This window comes from Sebastes umbrosus, chromosome 22, assembly GCF_015220745.1.
Source record: "Sebastes umbrosus isolate fSebUmb1 chromosome 22, fSebUmb1.pri, whole genome shotgun sequence".
Lineage (NCBI taxonomy): Eukaryota > Metazoa > Chordata > Actinopteri > Perciformes > Sebastidae > Sebastes > Sebastes umbrosus.
In genome coordinates, this window is record NC_051290.1 from 4,490,530 (window position 1) to 4,512,018 (window position 21,489).

The following is a 21,489-nucleotide window of genomic DNA, read 5'->3' on the forward strand; positions in this document are numbered from 1 at the left end:
TAGAAATGTCTTAATTTGACAAATACAAACTTATTTTTAAGAGATTAGAGGTGAAACAATAATTAATTGAAAAGTCAATCAACATAAAATAGAGAAATAACTTTAATAGAGGAATAACTTATAACTTTAGTCATTTTTGAAGCAGAAATGCAAATAAATTTAAGATATTTTGGAGTGTTGGTTGGACAAAACAAAACAACTGAACACTGCTGAGAAATATTTCACTTTTTTTCTGACATCTTATCCAAACGATTAATACAAAAATAATAATCTGCAGATCAATCAATAATGAAAATAGCCGTTAGTTGCAGCCCTGTACTATGGAGGACGGAACCTGCCAAAATAAAAAAATGAATGAATAAATAAATAATTGATTCAATAAATAAATATGTCATTAAATGTAGCAAAAATAATATTAAAAATAGATTTAGCTATTAATTAATTAAATTGTTTTGATTTGCTTCTTTATTAATTTATCTTTGTATTAATTCCCCTTATTTATTTTGGCAGCTTGCGTCCTCTACACTGTACGAAACCCTTTTCTTTCATTTAACAGAATGAGTCAAACTTCTCAATGCATCACAGTTTAATGTCTCAACAAAAGCAGCTGAACACGAACCTTGGACAAATAAAGCTGAAATCACAAACTATCTGATCGAAGAATATGTAAACGCGACGAGGAATCCGATCAGACATTCGATGCCAACTTTCGATACTCCAGATTCTGGAGGGTACTCGGGTTCGATACCTGATCCAGTGACCTCTGAGTCGAACAATGACCAAATCATTTGGTATAAATAAATGTACTGTTATAGAACACAGGCTGTATTCGAAACCGGCTACTATGTACTACTGACGGACGCAGTATACAGTATACAGTATACAGTACACAGTACATACTGTGTTCCTGAATAGTATGCAGTATGAAACGGATAAAGCATTGTATTTTTCAGTATGCTAGACCCGACTTTAGCCTTTAAACCAGCTCTTAAAGCACTGGACAAAAACAAACAATCTCGTGATGGCCGGCTGACGGGCGATTGTGGAGCTTTTCAATTCCAGAAAGGCAGATAAACACCTGTAGCTTGTACCGTTCCAGCGCTTTGCATTGTGGGATACTGTAGGCGAGGTAGACTGGTCCGATGCATACTGTAGTTTTGCTTTTGTTCGCATACTACATGCTACATTTTGGCCAAATCAGTGCGTACTAGTATAGTAGGAGGTTTCGGATACAGCCACAGACATATCTAAAGCATCCTGAACATTTGTTTTACATATTTTTAATCTATTTGCGCATCAACAGTTTCAGCGGCACCATAAAGGGGTTGAGGGGGGGGCAGAGTCCCATCTCGTCTGCGTCCCCCGGTTGGCCGGATGCGTTACCGCTCCCTGATGATTGTCTCTCAGCTGCATCTGGCTGTGGTTTCTTCCCTCCGCCGTCTGCGGCGTTCTGTTGCTGACCGTTTGTTCTGTTGCCGTCTCGACCGCTCGGTGTCGGATCACAGAGTCCATCCTTCAGCTCTTTAAACATTTCCCCCGCCGTCTTCGACGAGTCAGCGGTGGACGAGAGAAACTGGTACATCTGAAGACATGCAGAGGAGGTTCTGTCAGTCAGGTTGATGCATAGCTAAAGCTGCAATATAGCTTTGCAGGTTTGGTACGCACCAGGTCTGCACTGCTACTAGGGATGGCTAACGGCCTGAACTTCTTCCAAAGGAAAACATTTTTATCTCCAGTGATCAACTAACTCGTGCTCAGCAACGTGTACCTTGATCAGATGTTTGTGCAGTTTGTTGCAGTCGAGCAGGGGAAGCTCCTCTGGGAGAGACATCAGCAGGTCCAACACTATAGCGCTCTCTGGAGGATAATATTAAAAAAAATGGATTAATTTACAACTGCAATTTGATATCATGATTCATTGTGATTTTTGTAAACTTTTTTAACACTATACCATGGGGGGAAAGTTAAATCATACACTTCTAGGGACTTTTACTTTGGAAAATATCTAAATTAATACATTAAAATATTTGATTTTCAGCATCAGAGATGTCCTGAAGTCAAATATATTAGTCATTATTTATTAAGACATTTCCCTCACAAATTAGTGGTGTTTTCTTTTTAATTTATACGGATATGACGTCACGTTACTCAGACTACAACAATAAAAGCGGTAATTTCCTTCTACCTCTGCATAAACTCAAATGGAGCAAATATATTAATTAAGTCTTGTGTATTGAATGTGACTAAATTTGTTTAATATCTGCCATGACGTTAACATTAAAATACACTTTAAGATGACACCGAGCGGCGACTCACCCATGGGCGTGAGACGACACTCCTCGTTCGGCTGGTGGATGACACTCAGGTAGCGATAGATCCTCTCGAAGTCCACTACGCTCTTGACGCCGAACAACCTGGGACTGTCTTTCGTGGCGTATTTGCCGGTGCGACCAAACTTAGCGTGAAATGCAGCGGCAGGGGTGGAGGGTGGGGGCGTGGGGCGGGCGAGGGAGGAGGCACCAGAGGACGCCGCAGTACTGGGGACTGGAGTTTTGCCGGCGGAGGCAGAGGAGGAGGAGGACGTGTGAGGGCCGGATGAAGTGGATTTTGATGTACAGGTGGTGGTGGTGGTGGGGGGTTTCTCTGAGGGCTGCTGGGTAGTCCGGATTAGAGAGCCACCAACACTCTGAGTCTTTACCACTGCCGCAGAGCCAGAACTGGGTACGACTCGTCCTGTAACTGGGGTCCCAGTCTGTGAGGCAGGTTGTGGAGATGAAGCAGGTGCATTGAGTGTTTCTGCTACACCCGGCTGGCAGGAGGAGGCAGCAGACTGAGAGGAGGTGGTGGTGGTGGTGGTTAAGGTGGTGGTAGCAGGCGAAGTTCCGGCTGTGTGTGAAACCTGTTTCTGAGGTGGAGGGATGATTTTGCTGTTTGCCACTCTGACAACTTGTGATGGTGCTGGGAGTCTTTTGGCCGGACCCATGGTCGGTCCTGGAGTCTTGAGTACTACGACGGGACGGGCTGTGTTGGAGCCCGGACCCTCAACTAAGGGGGGAAAAAATTGTACGTTGTAAAACCTATAATATGCTCTTTTATCACAGCAACATGGAGGAACGTAGCGATGCATCTGAGGGTCAGAGCCCATGTTTCAGGTGACATTTCATGTTGGAAAGTCAATAAATCGACCACAAAGAGACACCAAACAACTACAAAGAAACACAAAACAACTACAAAGAAACTCTAAACAACTACGTACTGATATAAAATGACCACAAAGAGATGCAGATGGAAATGACTGACGGTTCGTACCTTTGACTGGTAAACGAGGCATTGGTCTGAAAGGGACAGTGCGACCAACAGGCCGGTCTTTGTCTGTGGGTGGTCTGTAGACCTGAGGAGGGTCACAGTTCCTCAGGGTGCGAGGCTCTGTGGACGACACGATCAGCATCTGAGAAATACAGGGAGATGAGAGAGATGAAAGATTTAAGGTGGTGTGAGCATGTAGATAGATACCCATCACATCACCGTACTGTCCTGCAGTACCTGAGAGAAGGCAGAGGTAATGGGTTCCTCCAAGGTTCCAGCCATAGCAGAAGCCATGTGTCTCCACACCTCGATGGGCTTTCTGGCCTTCTTCTGCTCCCACCTCTTCTTCCTCAGCTTGTAGTTCGCCAATGAGATCACTTTGTCCTTCAGATAGTCCACAACAGAGGTGATCTAAAGCAGGGGGGCAACAACCTTTACTATCAAAAGAGCCATTTTTTAGGCAAAATATAAATAAATAAATCTGTCTGGAGCCGCAAAACATTTGATCATTGTGATGAAAGTAAAACAGTTTATAGTCTAAGTATATAGTGTATAAGTAGAGTATAGAGTATTATGGTCACATTGAGGAAAAAATCATCTGAGATTTCCAGAATAAAGTCATAACTTTATGAGAAATAAGTCGTTATATTACGAGAATAAAGTCATGACTTTACGAGAAAAAAGTAGTAATATTACGAGAATGAAGTCATAATTTAACGAAAAAAAAGTTGTAATGTTACGAGAATAAAGTCATACCTTTACGATAGTAAAATGTTAATATTACGAGAATAAAGTCATAACTTTACGAGAAAAAAAGTCTTAATATTACGAGAATAAAGTCATGATTTTACGAGAAAAAGTCGTTATATTACGAGAATAAAGTCATGACTTTACGAGAAAAAAGTAGTAATATTACGAGAATGAAGTCATAATTTAACGAAAAAAAAGTTGTAATGTTACGAGAATAAAGTCATAACTTTACGATAGTAAAATGTTAATATTACAAGAATAAAGTCATAACTTTACGAGAAAAAAAGTCTTAATATTACGAGAATAAAGTCATGATTTTACGAGAAAAAGTCGTTATATTACGAGAATAAAGTCATGACTTTACGAGAAAAAAGTAGTAATATTACGAGAATGAAGTCATAATTTAACGAAAAAAAGTTGTAATGTTACGAGAATAAAGTCATAACTTTACGATAGTAAAATGTTAATATTACGAGAATAAAGTCATAACTTTACGATAGTAAAATGTTAATATTACGAGAATAAAGTCATGATTTTACGAGAAAAAGTCGTTATATTACGAGAATAAAGTCATAACTTAATGAAAAACAGTTGTTTTTACGGGGTTACAGGGGGTCTTTAGGGGTTACCTCTGTAATGGACCGAGTAGGAAGGTGTTTCCTCAGGTAATTATAGTCCAGGTCGTCCAGACCTCCTCTGGTGTACCTGCTGTGGGTCTTCAGAGCCTTCAGGAGGATCCTCTGCTCAACGCGAGGCCACTGGCCGGACAGGTGACCTCGAGACGTCGCCGGGTCCGGGATCACGGTGCGGTCCGGTTTGGTTCGGTTACGAGGAGGCGGCTTCATCTCCACTCACGGTGCTATAATGATACTAAACTAACACCAACGAGACTAGAAGACTGAGAGAAGAAGCTGCTACTGGATACAAACTAACATTAAATCGAATTTAGAATGTGAGCATCCTCTCAGAGACCGACGATCCGCCTGCGTTCTGGAACGACAACAATATGTCTTCCGTTGCGATATTTTCAGAATAAAAGCGTTATCTTGCAAATTCTCCCAAACTGAATTATTTTACAGGGCGGAAAACAACAAAATAATTAAGCAACATAATTAATTGTATTATTATCTCAGCGAAATATTGTTTACTATTAAAACTTAAATTGGCAAAAACTATTAGATTGTTTAGACCTTTCAAATTTATTCTAATTGTTTGTTTGTTTATTTTGTTTTTATTAATATTTTCCTTTCCTTACATTTTATTTATTGTATAATTTATATTATTTTTATATTATATTATATTTATAGTGTAAAATATATTTGTGGAATTGTAATGAAAAAAAACAGAGTGTTCAAATATATTTGTTAAAGGCCTAGGTATCATCGGATGTTAAGTTTTTTTCCTGGCTTGTTAACTTTTTCTTTAAATGGATTAACAATGAATAATTAAGATTCATTTAATCTAAGATAAAAAAAAAAATAGAATAAGGAAATGGATTAAAATGGCACATTTTAAGTTTAACTTTATAAACTTGTGTGCAAATGTTATTTATCACTTTTTAAACTCACTAACCTAGTAGAATTAAACAGTAAAACTCTATATAGGTTCCATAATTTATCGGTTGTAATCCCAGTTCAGAGCATCTAACCAACACACACACCTTTTTCCTTTTAAAAAAAATATGTATAACACATTTGCAAAAGAAGTGAACTTTCACACTAAGCTATCTCACTTTATTTTGAAGGCAGTAGGTCTAACTGCTTCCGGGTAGTGGAAATCAGCCCGAATATTTCGCCCTGAACTTTTACTCACAGGTATTGCTTACAGGCTGTGTATATAGCAGTATATGTTCTATGGCTAAATAGCATCTATAGTCAATTTGGAGTGGCACAAAAAGCGGGATGACATTGTTGTATTTATGGCAACACAAAAATAAACCATAAAAAAACACTATTTCGCTACATTTTAACAAAAAATACACATGGCAGCGGCGGGATTCGAACCCGCGCCTCCGAAGAGACTGGAGCCTTAATCCAGCGCCTTAGACCGCTCGGCCACGCTACCGATGACAATAGTTGACAACAAATTATAAATATAAAGATTAATATTGGATGTATGTATAAAATATGTGATAGTTAATAATGAGATAATTAATAAATACATTTATTTATAGTAATGGATACACAGGAGCTATGCCCTTCTAGTTGGTTGAAATCTCTGGCTGAGTCTTTTTAAAATGTTATTTATGGAAATAATTAAGAAAACCTATTAAACAGCAGGTGTAAATGTGTAAAGTCACATGATCAGAAGTCATTATCCAGATAACATACCCAGATACAGATACATGTGTGTATGTGTGCTTTTTATACATGCAAGCATTTCTGTTAATTGGTGCCAGCAGCTACTGCATGTTTCTTATTAGTATATAAATGAATGAGCATGCATGCTTCATGTCTACTAGTGAGAATTTATATGCTTTATGTCTGATCAGCTTTGTGGTTTTGTGTGCATCAGCATGCATGCATACATATGTCTAATGTGTGCACTTTTGTGTGTGTGTGAGTGTGTGTGTGTATGTGTGTGTGCTTTTTATACATGTAAGCATTTATTTTAATTGGTGCCAGCAGCTACTGCATGTTTCTTATTAATGACCAGGTCTAAGAGCATGCATGCTTCATATCTACTAGTGAGAATTTATATGCTTTATTTCTGATCAGCTTTGTGGTTTTGTGTGCATGAGCATGCATGCATACATATGTCTAAATGTGTGCACTTTTGTGTGTGTGTGTGTGTGTTTTTTATACATGCAAGCATTTCTGTTAATTGGTGCCAGCAGCTACTGCATGTTTCTTATTAAATTAATGGGTCTGTGAGCATAATGTTTCATGTCTACTAGTGAGAATTTATATGCTTTATATCTGCTCAGCTTTGTGGTTTTGTGTGCATCAGCATGCATGCATACATATGTCTAATGTGTGCACTTTTGTGTGTGTGTGAGTGTGTGCGTGTGTTTGGGTGCTCTGCAGTGGCTGCATGATGATGTTGGTGGTGGATGAGTCACCCAGTCTTCACCACGTGACATCATGAATCACTGCACCTCTCCATGGGCAGAGCTGCAACCATCAACCACTCTCTCCACTCCTCCCTTATCTCATCCCTCACTCCCTCACTCCCTCACTCCCTGCCTCTGCCCAGCCCTGGGCTACTTTTTTCCTCACCCTGTCATCTGGCACGCTTTGCCATTTTTTTTCTCCTCTCTTTATTCTTACCTGCAGCCTTTCATTTCATTTTTATTTCAGCACAGCTTTAAACTCATTTTAACCTCATGTCTCAGAAATCATGTCTTTTTGTTTCTGTGCATCTCTGTCACAGAGTCAATTTACACATCCTTGAGGTTGAATTACTGAACCCTCACTCTGTGGAAGTCCTTGTCAGTAGTTTTTGGTGTTTCTCAAACCTTTTTTTTTTGGGTTACTGGTCTGTGTGGGTGTTAGCGCATCCCTGCAGCCCACAATCACCATCTCCTCTGATCTAACCTCTAATCACCCTGCTTAACACCCCCACCTCTGAAGCAGCACGACGTATCAAAGCAAGCCAAATCCCCATCTTCTGCTCCCTCCCACCTTTAATTACTGTCTCTGCTGTAAATCGGCCCGAAGGACTACACAGGGGATTATCATTCCTAACCCCTAGATGTGATTCATTTATAAAAAGGAGAAAATTCAGAATGCACCATCATTGAGGCAGTTATTGGCTTCAATCTGGTGACAGTTGTAGCATGTTTGTTCATTTAAAGCTGCCAGATTCGACTGTTATCAGGCCATTAAATAGGCGTTATCAGTTGCTATAAGCACCATAGATGTGGGTCATTAGGGGCCTACTACATCTACGATGTTATAAAAGTGAAAGTGAAACATAAAAGCAACACGTTCTAACATGTAAAACTGAACGAAACGTCATGTTTTGAACACAAACGAAAATGATTCTTTAGGTTTAGGCAACGGAACTACAACTTCATCAGGTTTAGGCCACAAAACTACAACTTCTTTAGGTTTACCACTTCTTTAGGTTTAGGCAACAAAACTACAACTTCTTTAGGTTTACCACTTCTTTAGGTTTAGGCAACAAAACTACAACTTCTTTAGGTTTAGGTAATAAAACTACAACTTCTTTAGGTTTAGGCAACAAAACTACAACTTCTTTAGGTTTACCACTTCTTTCGATTTAGGCAATAAAACTACAACTTCTTTAGGTTTAGGCAACAACACTTCAACTTCTTTAGGTTTATGTAACAAAACTACAACGTCGTTAGGTTTAGGCAATAAAATTAAAACTTCTTTAGGTTTAGGCAACTACTGACCCACATCTATGGGGCTTATAGCGACTGATAACGCCTATTTAATAGCCTGATAACAGTCTAATCGGCTGAATATGAATCAATATTCTGTTACTGTAATGCCTATTTCTTGCCTCAAATGTTTTCAGAAACATCTTGTAGTGTACTGTTTAGCTGTAAAATGAGAAATATGAGAAATATCTCCGCTCAGTACAGTATCAGTAGTATATCCATCCATCCATCCATCCTTGACTGTAAAAAATATGAACACCCGGTTCAGTGAGACGGCTACCTGGGACCTTTGCTGTCTCCTCTCACACTCACATACAAATTCTCTCTGTCCACAATGAAGCATTTTTGTAATAAAAATAGTTGACTTTATTGTTTCTTCATGTGTAGCAAAAGTAGTCATTGACATGCGCATATTTACATTCCAGCAAACGCATGTTTATTACGATGGTTACAACATCAGGTACATCTAGAAAGACCATGGACAACACTCGCCGCATACATGACTAAAACGATGTTTGTTTTTAAGGTACACTGACGTCATTGTTTCTGTCATCTTTAGTTTTTTTTTTATGCTTTTTTAATTGATGCTTGTACGTCTTCAAAGAAGCAAATTTTTAGATGCAAGTATACATAAACGTGCAGACACTGTACCCACTGGTCTGTTGCGTCCATTATTTTTTCCCTTTTAAATCTGCAACTTCTTTCTTAATATCATAAAAAAACAACAAATCATTAAAAATTACATTACAAAAAGTTTTTACTCCCATCTCCTCTTTTCAGTTCACTCTCTTTTTTTTTGACTTAATGGCCATCGTGTTGACACTCCTCTTCAGTATGAGATTGTCGATGCCATGATTCTGTTTTGGCCCGGCAACAAAGATGTTGAGATGTTGCTCATCCCTTAGCAACAGATGACCACAAAGGTCAACAATACAGACGAACCAAAGAGCAACATCCGCTCTTGTTCCCAGTGACGTATTTGAAAGAGAGATAAACGGGGAGAAAGGGGAAGTGTTTATTGATTACTGATTATCAGTAGCCATTTAGAAGGAAATCTCAACAGTACAATCCTTTTTTTTTGCACGTTAAAAAACATTTTTTTTACAATCATTTTTATAACACTGCCATCCAATCCAAGCAATGAAAAATCCCTTCTTCATCATCCTGTTGTGAATTAAACTACCTGAATATGAGCGAACTGATTAACCATCTCCAGTGAAATCAGCTCCAGAGAATCATTTGCATTATCCCATCTGTGTCCATTAAAAAAAGTGATTATCTCATGGATAATATCAAATGGTACAAAAGAAGAAGAAGAAGAAAATAAAGCGTAATGACAGGGATGTCACAGTGACATGTAAGGCAGCTGATTTCAGCTCAGAGTTCGGAAACAACTTCCCACCTACAGATGTATAAAATGTAGGCTATATGATCGATGGTTGTGCAACATTTAGATAACAATCAAAATAAACTTTTGAGTTGATGATGATCAATGAAAAAATAAATAATGGCACTAAATGGTCTTCATTGAGCTGAAGGAAACTTTGGGGCACTTTGGGGTGCTGTAACGAGGGTATTTTTAAAGGTCCCATATTATGCTCATTTTCAGGATCATACTTGTATTTGTGTTTCTACTAGAACATGTTTACATGCTGTAATGTTAAAAAAACTGTATTTTGCTCATACTGTCGGCCTGAATATGCCTGTATTTACCCTCTGTCATAAACGCTCCGTTTTAGCGCATTTCGACGGAATTGCGACGAAATTGCAACAGAATTGCGTTGCTAGGCAACAGCTTGGGTCCATGTGTACTTCCTGTCAGCTTGATGTCATTCACATACACTGCAACCAGGAAATAAACTGGGGCACATTTAGAATGTTTACGTTTAAATCTGTGTAAATTGTCTAAATATTGTATATTTGTGACATCACAAATGGATAGAAATCCTAACGGCTTGTTTCAAACGCACAATTTCTGAATACGGGCTGTGTGTATTTCTCTGTATATTGAGCACTTCGATACTTTCACAGTATTTATATAGCACTAAACTGCAGACAGGGTTAGGGATCCAGAAAGTATTCAACACATTTGGTGATATAGAATAAAAATATAGAATAGCACCAGCCTTACCCTTTAAAATGTGTTTAGTAAAAGAGCAGTATATGCCTCCACCACTGCATTCTCCTCTGAAGGCGTCAAAAGGAATGCCATATAGAGTTTGGCCAGGGTTTGGCACCATAGCAACAAGGTAATTGAAGTTATGCAAAAGGGTGAGTCATCCGAGCCATTATAGTGGTGTTAGTGTGGCTTCCACAGCCCCTTTTGTATGAAATACGCTTTTTCTTTTTTGGTGCATTATATTTCATTATAAAGAGCTTCTTCGGTGTGAGGGTATGTGTGAGTATATACGTAATGAGAAGGTTGCTGCTCTGCTGAAATGTGTTTTGCTGCATTTTTATACAAATAACACACACAAAAACAAAATGATACATTTGCATAAAAATGTATTCATTTTTAAAGATATGAGATAGTGAATGGCTTTCGGCAGGAGGCCATTGCAAGATTATGTTATGGTTTTGATTTCATCTCTAAGAGATGATAGGTGTTGATACGCTGTGTGGCCAAAAGTATATAGACACTCTGGGTCTGGGGATGTTTTTCCTCTTTAGTTCCAGTGAAGGGAAATTTTATAGCTCCTGCATACAATGATATTTTTGATAATAGTGAGATTCCTGTTTCAACATGACAATGTCCCCATCATAGAATAATAATAGGAGTAGAACGGACATATTGTTTGACTAGTACAAAAGAAAATGATTGTTGTTAGTTGTTATGGTGACAACAGAACACACATCAGAGAAGAACTCGGATCGGTACTCAGTATCGGCGAGTACCCAAATGTAAGTACTTGTACTTGTACTTGGTCTGAAAAAAAGTGGTATCGGTGCATCCCTATACTCAATAAGTGTAGTATTGTTCAACATAAACACTATCTTTTCGGATGCACTGAGCAGTTAATTTACGTTGCCTTGCCGGGTTAGAGATGTGTAACCATCTTTTTGGGCCCAATGGCATCGCGTGACGGACACGGAAGTTGTAGTACCGCCGTTTGACCACTAAGAAAATTGGCATCAACGACCAGCGCTCTTCCTGGGGGCTTGGCTACAACGGTCAATGGCAACGGTAGGCTACATTGATTTAAATGGGAACGTCCATTCTACTCCTATTCTATTTCTATGGTCCCCATGCACAAAGTCAGCTCAATGTAGAATTGGTTTTCCCAGTTGAGTGTGGAAGAACTTGACTGACCTGCGCTCCCTGAACTCACCACATCCAATACCTGTGGGATGAACTGGAACAACATGAGTGTTGGACTAATGCTTGTGTCTACAGGAATGTCTGGCGTCCACATACTTTTGGCCATTTAGTGTAGGTAATTTCATAAAGATTAATGTCTATGAAATATATATTTTTTAATTTTCCTGCCTGAGATAATTACACAAATGTTCTCCTTTGTGTTTAGACAGTAAAATTCCATCAGCTATCAAACATTTCCCAGCATCCATCACTGCCTATCCGACTCTCTGAAAACATTTTCTTTTTAAAGGTACAGGTAAACAACATATGTAAGCGTCCTCCTTTGTTGGCATTGTAAAATGTCCAAATGGAGAATGTTGTCATGCCGGGAGTTTGGATGAAAAGTTCTAGCATGATACAAATCTTTGCCGCGTCATGCTTTCCAACAGACCACATTCATCCCCTCCTTCCCAAAGAGGAGGCGTGTAGAGGTGTATCTTCTCTTTCATCTTTCTACCAAAGTTATCCAGATTACCTCTGGTAAAGAAAAAAGTCCTCCTTAATGTCCGTGTCCAAATCACAACCAAATTAGGAGAAAGGAACTTGTTACATATGTAATACAAAACCAAATACCAGCAAAATAAAATCATAAAGAAATCTATCTCTCCTCGTTTCCATTCCCCCTATTCTCGCTCTCCTCTCATCCCCCTTTCAGTCCAACAGTGGTCTCTTCATGAGTATCTGCTGTATGTATTTCTCCAGATCATCGCGGTTGCTGTTGTCTGGCTGCTTTCCATAATAATCTTCATTTCTCGTCGCTGCAGGTGCCGCCGGGGCGGAGTAGTAAAACTTCTGTCGAGGAGGGATCGCGGGCATTCGGGGAGGTGAACGTGGTTTGGGGATGGGCACCGGCTGATACCGGTAGCTGGGGTAGTAAGGCCTCTGCCGGAGGCCCACAGGGGGGGTTCTCAGCCGAGGCTGGACCCAGCTGTGGTAGCGGCGATTGGGAGGGAAGGAGTAGGCGTCATCCATGGAGTTTCCCAGGTAGTTGTTGAGGGCGAGAGCAGGTTTGGGGACGTAGTAACGGGGTTTGGGTCTGGGGGGAGGAGGATAATAGATGGGGTAGTAGTCTGGGTACTGCTTCCTCTGGTAGTAGGATGGGTATGTGTAAGGGTACATAGGGTAACCATTCCAAACAGGTTTGGGCGATTTGAGCCAGAAGTCCTGTTTCATTGACAGAGGCTTCTGAGGTTTGGGCCAACGATTTTGATTGGCCATCAGAGGCTTTGCGGGTTTGCTCCAGAGATCTTGCGATTTTGTTTGCGATTGCTCCTGCAACCACGTCTTGAGGAGATTGACAGCCGGAGAGGGTTGCTTAGAGGAGACGGGGAAGCTGTTTTGATTGGTGGGAATCTGCGGAGCCGAGAAATCGTTGTTTGACGAGAACGAAGAAGACAGCGGAGTCGGGGGTCGCTGCCAACGAGATGCCATCTCAGGCGGCATGTCTTTCTTCTTCTTCTTTTCCACGTCGCTGATGATGTCCACTACGTCGTCAGCGGGGAGGTGGAGCTTGTTGGAGATCTCGATCAGCTTGTCGATGGTCTGGGGATCGATATCGTCCTCCTCCGTCACTTCCTGTTCCTCGTCGGACCTCTTGTCCTCCGCGGCGTTGGACAGAGACGAGCCGTACTTCTTGTTCCCATTGTTCTGTTTGACCATGTAGCGCAGCAGCATGTCTGAGGCGATGTCGGCCAACTTCTCCTCCTCCATCTTGGCTCTCTGCGCCTCGGCCGCCTGCCTCCTCATCTCCTCTTGCTCTGCTTTAGCCCGAACCTCCTCTTCCTCGGGACTCAACACCTCCTCGTCTTCCTCTTCCTCCTCCTCCTCTGGTTCGTCATCTTCCATCACCTCCTGCTCTGCCGGAAGCTGCGACTGTGTTGCAGCGTTACCGCCCGCATAATTATTGTCCGCAAAGTCGTCCATGAAATTGCCTCCCCTGAATGTTGGGAAGTTCATGCCCTTCTGTGTCTCCTCTTGCCATTTCAGTTTCTTTTTTGACATGGCGAGGTCGTTGCCTTTGTTCATTGGTATGATGTCATTGTAGCTGCTGTACCCTCTGCTCTCTCTCTGGTTTTGTTCTGAATCTCCCTCCCTCTTCGTGGCCGTGTTCAAACGAGGAAACTCCTTCATCATGGTCTCGAGGTTCTTCAGCTCCTCGGGGCTGAGCTGCTCCTCCTCCTCGTTGCTGCCCTGCTGGGGGGGCGCACCCTGCCCGTTCTCCCCTCTTCCATCTAGACTAGCGGGCTGCTGCTCTGCTTGGACCTGGACCATCTGACTTGTGGTACGACTGGTCACCTTTTCTGTCATCTTCTCCTCTTCCTCATGAGCTTTCTTCCTCTCCTCTTCCTCCTGTCTTTCCCGCTCCTTCCCCTGTGCGGCCATCAGTAGCTCTAACTCCTGTCGTCCATCTCTGTCTCTGTCTGCTCCCTCCATCGTTCTCACTTCTCTGTAAGCTTCTTCTTTTCTAACCTCCCCAATCTCAGCCTTCATTTCTTCTTCTTCCATCCCATCGCGCTCCCCTCCCTTCCTTCTTTTCTCTGACTGCGAGTGATTCAGTGCCTCCAGTAAAACTGCCGCTAATGTTTTGGGATCTACGTCTTTAAAGAGCTCCTCTTCTTCCTCCTCTGCCTCTTCTTTCGGTATCGATCGTCTCTCCTCGTCCCTTCCACGAGGAGCATCTCTGTGTGGGTTATCAACATCTCCAGGGGTGTTGATGGGGTTGGGGTTGGACGGATGGAGGAAGGAAGCCCCCGTCAGGAGGACCAGGAGGGTAAGGGCACTTGAGGCATCGTGGTACCCAATCATGGTCACTCAGAACAGGGTCCGCTGTGAGCGGCGAGGGGGATCAGAAATGCCTGGAGGAGAGAGAAAAACACAGAAACACATATTCAGTTTCAAGAACTTTCAAGAAAAATTCTTGCAGAGAATCACAGCACAGAATCTCAGAAACGTCGCCGTTATTAGACGTATTCTCATATGATATCTTACGAAAAGTTATTCCTCCGTTTTCTTTCGTTCTCCTACGAATGTCCAACAACACGTGTTAATATTCACCCGTTACATGCATATAGCCTTTTCAAATAAACTTGGTTAAGTTAAGGAAAAGATTGTGGTTTGGGTGTGGAATTTTCCGGCATCTAGCTGTGAGGTTGCAGTTTGCAAACAACTGAAGCACTGTTCCTCTAAGTACGGAAGTTACGTTACAAATAAATCAACGTTGACTTTTGGTTTCGCACGGGACACGGACAGCGGTCTCCTGGCTGAAAATCTTGTGTTTTTGGATTTGGCGGCATCTAGCGGTGAGGTTGCAGATTGCAACCAACTGAAGCACTGTTCTTTCAAGTACGGAAGTTACGTGACAAATAAGTAAACGTTGACTTCTGGTTTCGAACAGCGGTCTCCTGGGTGAAAGTCCGGTGTTTTGGATTTGGCGGCATCTAGAGGTGAGGTTGCAGATTGCAACCAACTGAAGCACTGTTCCTTTAAGTACGGAAGTTACGTGACAAATAAGTCAACGTTGACTTCTGGTTTCGAACAGCGGTATCCTGGGCGAAAGTCTGGTGTTTGAGGATTTGGCGGCATCTAGTGGTGAGGTTGCAGATTGCCACCAAGTGAAGCACTGTTCCACCAAGTGAAGCACTGTTTAAGTACGAAAGTTACGTGACAAATAAGTCAATGTTGACTTCTGGTTTCGCACAGGACATGAACAGCGGTCTGCGGTTGAAAGTCTGGTGTATTTGAATTTGGCGGCATCTAACGGTGAGGTTGCACATTGCAACCAAGTGAAGCACTGTTCCTTTAAGTTCGGAAGTTACGTGACAAAATAAAATAAACCCACATTTTAACCCCATATTCCTTAACTTTAACTTTAAATTTCACGTGTTTTTTTGTAGATACCCACACCTGATTAACTGCACCAGGTGTGTTCAGCCAATGAAGAGCTGGAAGGCATGCAGCAGTATATGTAGATCTTTCCAGGACGCATGCAGGAACCACTGCACCACTGCAACATGAGAGCACTATTTTTGCTGATAGAGTAATATTACTGATTTCAGTTCAGCAGCTCCTGGTGCGCTTTGGGAAAGGAAAGGGAGGGGAGGAGTGGAGGGGGGGCAACAAGTGCAGTGACGTTGACTTGCACACGTGTATTGCCATTCCTTCCTTTCAAAATGGCAACAACGCCTACATACTTGTCTGCTCTCCAGTCTGCGTAAAGTGCATCACAGCGTGGTGCGCTCCAGGGGTTGCTTGCATCATCGCCATAATAATAATAATAATAAGCTGCTCTTCTCTTGGTGGCACCGCGCCACACTGTTTGCTGCAGTTACTTTTATATATATATATATATATATATATATATATTTTTACAGTAGCCTAAAAGTAACTGCCCATTTGGTCTGTTGTTGGCACATTTTTTTTTCCATCACAGATAAAACTTGTTGCCTCAGAATCAGTTTTATTACTATTTTAGAGAAAAGACGCTATAATACAGCAGATATATATATATATATATATATATATATATATAAATATAAAATATATAAATATAAATATATATAAAATATATATATATATATATATATATATATATTAATAAATATAAAAATAAATAAATATATATATATATATATATAAATAAATATAAATATATATATATATATATGCAGTATTATAGCGTCTTTTCTCTAAAAGTAATAAAACTGATACTGAGGCAACAAGTTTTATCTGTGATGGAAAAAAGAATGTGCCAACAACAGACCAAATGGGCAGGTTGAGGTTGTTCTGCATGTTCTGCAGTGGAAACAGTGGAAGGTGGCTGCAGGCTGTGCGTGATGCGTGATGTGGAAAACACGCAGCTTAATGATTGATGATGGATTTTATCGCATCCTCCATATGAGGCAAACATCTGTTTAACATCTGCATATATATATATTTATATATAGGCTTCATTGCCCTGAGCAGGTCACATACCAATCAGCAAAGAGGATTAATAAAAGACCCAAGAAAAAAATAAAACCAGCCACCTCCAGACTTGTGTCAACATGAGTAACCTCCTTCACACAGCAGCCTACACACACACACACACGCACACAAACACATCATGGACGTCAGCAGACATTTTAGACACGACAATAAAGAGCTGCTGTCTCTGTCTCTTGGGTGTTTCAGCATCACCTGGATGCACCACAGAGGAGGAACCATTCAGAGCAGCTCTCCATTTGTCAATCTGGTTATTTTTGGCAGAGCGAGTCATGGTGATGGTGGCTGCTGGAGATGACGATAATAGTGATGATGGTGATGATGATGATGATGATGAGGAGGAGAAGGAGGACAATACAGCCACCTCCGTGTTGACCATAAAAACAAAGAAATATGGGCATGTCCAAGTAACAACACAGCTCCTAAATCAGCTCAAAACAATGCAAAGTGTCATTTAAAAAAAAAAAAAGCGCTCATATTATTATAATAAATTATTGATTGAAATGTGTGTTATTGAATTGATCAATACATATATTATGTGTTCTATATAAAAGGGGATTTTAATGTTTTTGTTTTTTTAATTCAACTATCAAACATTCTCCAACCCAACAAACACCCGAAATGTATTAATGTATTTAATTGAAAAATTAAAACCTCTCCGAAGCTTGTACAGAGTGCAGATCATGCAAAAAAAATAAATAAATAAATAAATAAAATAAAAATAAATAAACAAATTAAAAATTAAATTAAAAAAAAAATATATATAAATAAATATATATATATATATACTGTATATACAGTATATATATATATAAATAAATATATATATATATACTGTATATACAGTATATATATTATTTTATTTTATTTTTGCGGATCTGCACTCTGCACAAGCTTCGGAGAGGTTTTCATAAAGTAAATAAATAAAAACAAATAAAATAAAAATAAATAAAAAATTAAATAAATACAATTAAAAAAATATATACAATACATATATATATATATATATATATATATATATATTATTGTATTTGATTTTTATTCGATTTTTTGATCTGCACTCTGCACAAGCTTCAGAGAGGTTTTCATAAAGTAAATAAATAAAATAAAAAAAATAAAAAATTCAGTCAGTTTCAATCAGTTTTTTTTTTCTTTTCCAGTAGAGTAAAGTAAAGTAAAGCCGAACTTACTTGCAGTTCAGTGGGAGATTCCAGCTTCCCCTCCTCCTCACGTCACACTCACAGCTGCTGGAAGTCCCTGCTGTCATGCACAGAGTCTGCAGCCTGCACACCTTTAATAACGTTGTTGTTTTTATTATTATTATGTTGTTATGTTAAAGTGTCGCTCCTCTGCTCCTCTGTCTGGTTTCAGGACCACGGACAGCGACGCTGCTCTTATACCTCCATCCTCCACCACCACGTGACTCATGCGTCAAGCAGGTCCCCATTGACGTCACCAGACTGGGTTTCATTCATAAGATTCCTCTGCCCTCCTCCTCCCTGTTTGATGGAGCCAATTAGCTGCAGTGCTGGAGCTGCTGAATGAACAGAAGCTGGTGAATGAATTCGCAGTTTATGGAGCTCCTCGTCGTCTCTGCAGGGCCGGGGGGGCCATGCAGCCTCTCTTGGGGAAACACTACACGTGTTATTTATGAAGCATAAGCACCTATACACATGCATTGAATGGTGCAGCCGATTAGACTGTTGTCAGGCTATTGAATAGGCGTTATCGGTTGCTGTAAGCACCATAGATGTGGGACAATAGGGGCCTGCTCCAGCCCCCCACGTCTGTAACACAATTTTTTTTTTGTTGAGGTGAATCAACTTCCCAGTATAGTATAGAAGCGAAAGTCAGGTGCTGCAGTATAGACGGCATGAAATGCATTACGGTTGGAGGTTGGGATGGACACAAAACAGAGGATTTTCACCGAGGACACTGGAATTGTATCCCGTGTTCATAGTTAGTTTAACCCAAAACACAATTATTTTCCGGAAATTTAACAGTGTTTTTTTTTTTTTTGCCTAAACCTAAAGAAGTTTTTAGTTTTGTTGCCTAATCCTAGAGAAGTTGTATTTTTTTGAGTAAACCTAAAGAAACTGTAGTTTTATTGCGTAAACCTAAAGAAGTTGTAGTTTTATTGCGTAAACCTAAAGAAGTTATAGTTTTATTGCGTAAACCTAAATAAGTTGTAGTTTTGTTCCGTAAACCTAAAGAAGTTGTAGTTTTATTGCGTAAACCTAAAGAAGTTATAGTTTTATTGCGTAAACCTAAATAAGTTGTAGTTTTATTGCGTAAACCTAAAGAAGTTATAGTTTTATTGCGTAAACCTAAAGACGTTGTAGTTTTGTGCCTAAACCTAAAGAAGTTGTAATTTTATTGCCTAAACCTAAAGACGTTGGAGTTTTGTTGCCTAAACCTAAAGAAGTTGTAGTTTTATTGCATAAACCTAAAGAAGTTGTAGTTTTATTGCCTAAACCTAAAGAAATTGTAGTTTTGTTGCCTAAACCTAAAGAAGTTGTAGTTTTATTACGTAAACTTAACGAAGTTGTAGTTTTGTTGCCTAAACCTAAAGAAGTTGTAGTTTTATTACGTTAACCCAAAAGCCTTTTTGAGAAGGCGGCTTACATACGGAGTGTAACATACTGTGTGTTTGTTAAAGGAGAAGAGAGAGCTGCTGCAGCACCCCCTGCTGGTCAACAGCTGCTCTCTGAATCAGGGAACCTCGTGCAGTGAGTCACCTCACAGAGTTCAGCTCCACTGCTGCATGTTGTTAGTGATGCTGATGGTTTAGTGTCTCACCCACTCATTCACTACACATCGTGTCACGGAAGAAGATGCTTCACTTTGTCTGTGAGGACGGGGAAATCAAGAGTGCAATAACTGTTAGATATCCAGAAGGAACCTCCACAGTGCATCACTGAGAAGGGGAGTCATCTGAGGACAGGATGAGAGGAGGAGGTGTCCCCGTTTACACAAAATCCTCTTACTTCAGAGGGAAATATTTTAACTCCACTACATCCATTTACTACGCACGTTCTAATCTATACCCAGCAGTATATATAGAACAATAGCAATATTAGCTTACATTACATTAACCCTCTAAGACCCGAGGCGCTAGTAGGTTCAATTTTAGGGCTAGAGCAGGCAAAAGAAATCTGTCTGGAGCCGCAAAACAACAATCTGAGATTTCCAGAATAAAGTCATAATATTACGAGAAAAAAAGTCGTAATATTACGAGAATAAAGTCATAACTTTACGAGAAAAAAAATTGTAATATAACGAGAATAAAGTCATAACTTTACGAGAAAAAGTCGTAATATTACGCGGATAAAGTCATAACTTTACGAGGAAAAAAATCGTAACATTACGAGAAAGTCATAATTTTATGAGAAAAAAGTTGTAATATTACGAGAATAAATTCATAACTTTACGAAAAAAAAGAATATAACACGTAAAATTACTACTTTATAATATTATGACTTTATTATCATAATATTATAATGACCAAAATGCAAATTGGATAAAAAGAAATCTCATTTATGTTGTTTTTTTAAAGAAGAAAATTGATTTTAAGGCCTTTAAATATATGGATTCTAAAATTCACTACAATTTGAAGACACTACAGGTGAATCAGGTAAAAAATAAATAAATAAATAAAAAAATAAAAATAAAAATAGATATCACCATGAAACTTCCCCAGTTGATTACTGACATTAAGACAATTCTTTTTTTGTAATTACAAGTTTGCTTTCTCTGTATTTTTATGTGTAATAATACCTGCTGATTTCACAGACAGTTACAAACCATCAGCACACAACATTTAGTTTAGCGTAAAATGGTTTTATTTCTTTATAAAATTACATTCACACACTTGAGTCCCTTTAGCCTTTAGCCTGCATTACAGACTCACGGAGCTTCTTCCACTTCCAGCTCTCCAAACCAGCTTTTAAACAAGACAATCTCAAATCAAAATCTTCGTTCTCTTAACTAATTAATTTATGAACAAGACGATCACCAAACTGATTAAGTCGTTGCATATGATGAGCCGATTGACCGAAGACGAAGTTCAGACTGGGCATTAAATAGATAAATCTCACCCAACGGAGACGGAAAAACACACGTTATTCAACACACTATTCAAAGAGTGTCTCTTTGAAGGAGGATAATTATGCTTCAAACATCTGGAAGCCTACTTTCTGAAGGCGGAATCAGCGGCTCTGTCCAAATTTGTAAACAAACAAACAAACCACGCCCATCTCACGCAGCTATTGGACGTAGGTTTTGTGCTACGTCAACACATTCTCACTCCCTCTTGCGTTACCTTTGGACGACGTGTCAATATACGCTTGTTACATGCATAGTGTCCTTTCAAAATAAACTTTTGTTTTCACAGGAGGTTAGGCAACACAACCACTCACGGTTGACGTCAACTTAAAGGGACTGTTTGTAAGAATCAGAAATGTCTTGTTAACAGCGACACCCCTGGCCGTTAAGTCAACGAAAGTCAGCGTCCTGTTGCTCGCGCTTGTTCTCGCTCTACATAGACATGAACGAGCATCGCTCAAAACAGTGAGGCGACACACGTCAGCTAAAAGCACAATATCACTCTATATTTCAGCTGCTTGGCAGTAATGTTAGCTGACCAGACGAAGGTCTCTCCATGAATCACTGCTGATCCTAGTGTTGTCTTTTCCTGCTTCAGCCTCCCGACCGCGGCCGGAGGGAACAGGGGAGACACTGGAGTTTT

General features: G+C 39.9%; 2 protein-coding genes and 1 non-coding gene across 3 annotated transcripts; all 3 read right to left on the reverse strand.

Moving 5' to 3' along the window:
* Positions 1-571: 571 nt before the first annotated feature.
* snapc2 (small nuclear RNA activating complex, polypeptide 2) lies at positions 572-5,071 on the reverse strand. Its single transcript, XM_037758875.1, has 6 exons — positions 4,686-5,071; positions 3,544-3,717; positions 3,310-3,448; positions 2,317-3,045; positions 1,769-1,857; positions 572-1,582 (listed from the first exon to the last, which is right to left on the reverse strand). Exons 1-6 carry the CDS (start codon positions 4,899-4,901, stop codon positions 1,286-1,288), a joined length of 1,644 nt encoding a protein of 547 aa, XP_037614803.1. The 5' UTR covers positions 4,902-5,071; the 3' UTR covers positions 572-1,285.
* A 967-nt stretch (positions 5,072-6,038) lies between these two features.
* Positions 6,039-6,120, reverse strand: trnal-aag. The gene has a single exon. It is a non-coding gene; the product is annotated as a tRNA-Leu (tRNA).
* A 4,257-nt stretch (positions 6,121-10,377) lies between these two features.
* vgf (VGF nerve growth factor inducible) lies at positions 10,378-18,273 on the reverse strand. Its single transcript, XM_037758874.1, has 2 exons — positions 17,933-18,273; positions 10,378-14,617 (listed from the first exon to the last, which is right to left on the reverse strand). Exon 2 carries the CDS (start codon positions 14,565-14,567, stop codon positions 12,414-12,416), a length of 2,154 nt encoding a protein of 717 aa, XP_037614802.1. The 5' UTR covers positions 14,568-14,617; positions 17,933-18,273; the 3' UTR covers positions 10,378-12,413.
* Positions 18,274-21,489: the final 3,216 nt, after the last annotated feature.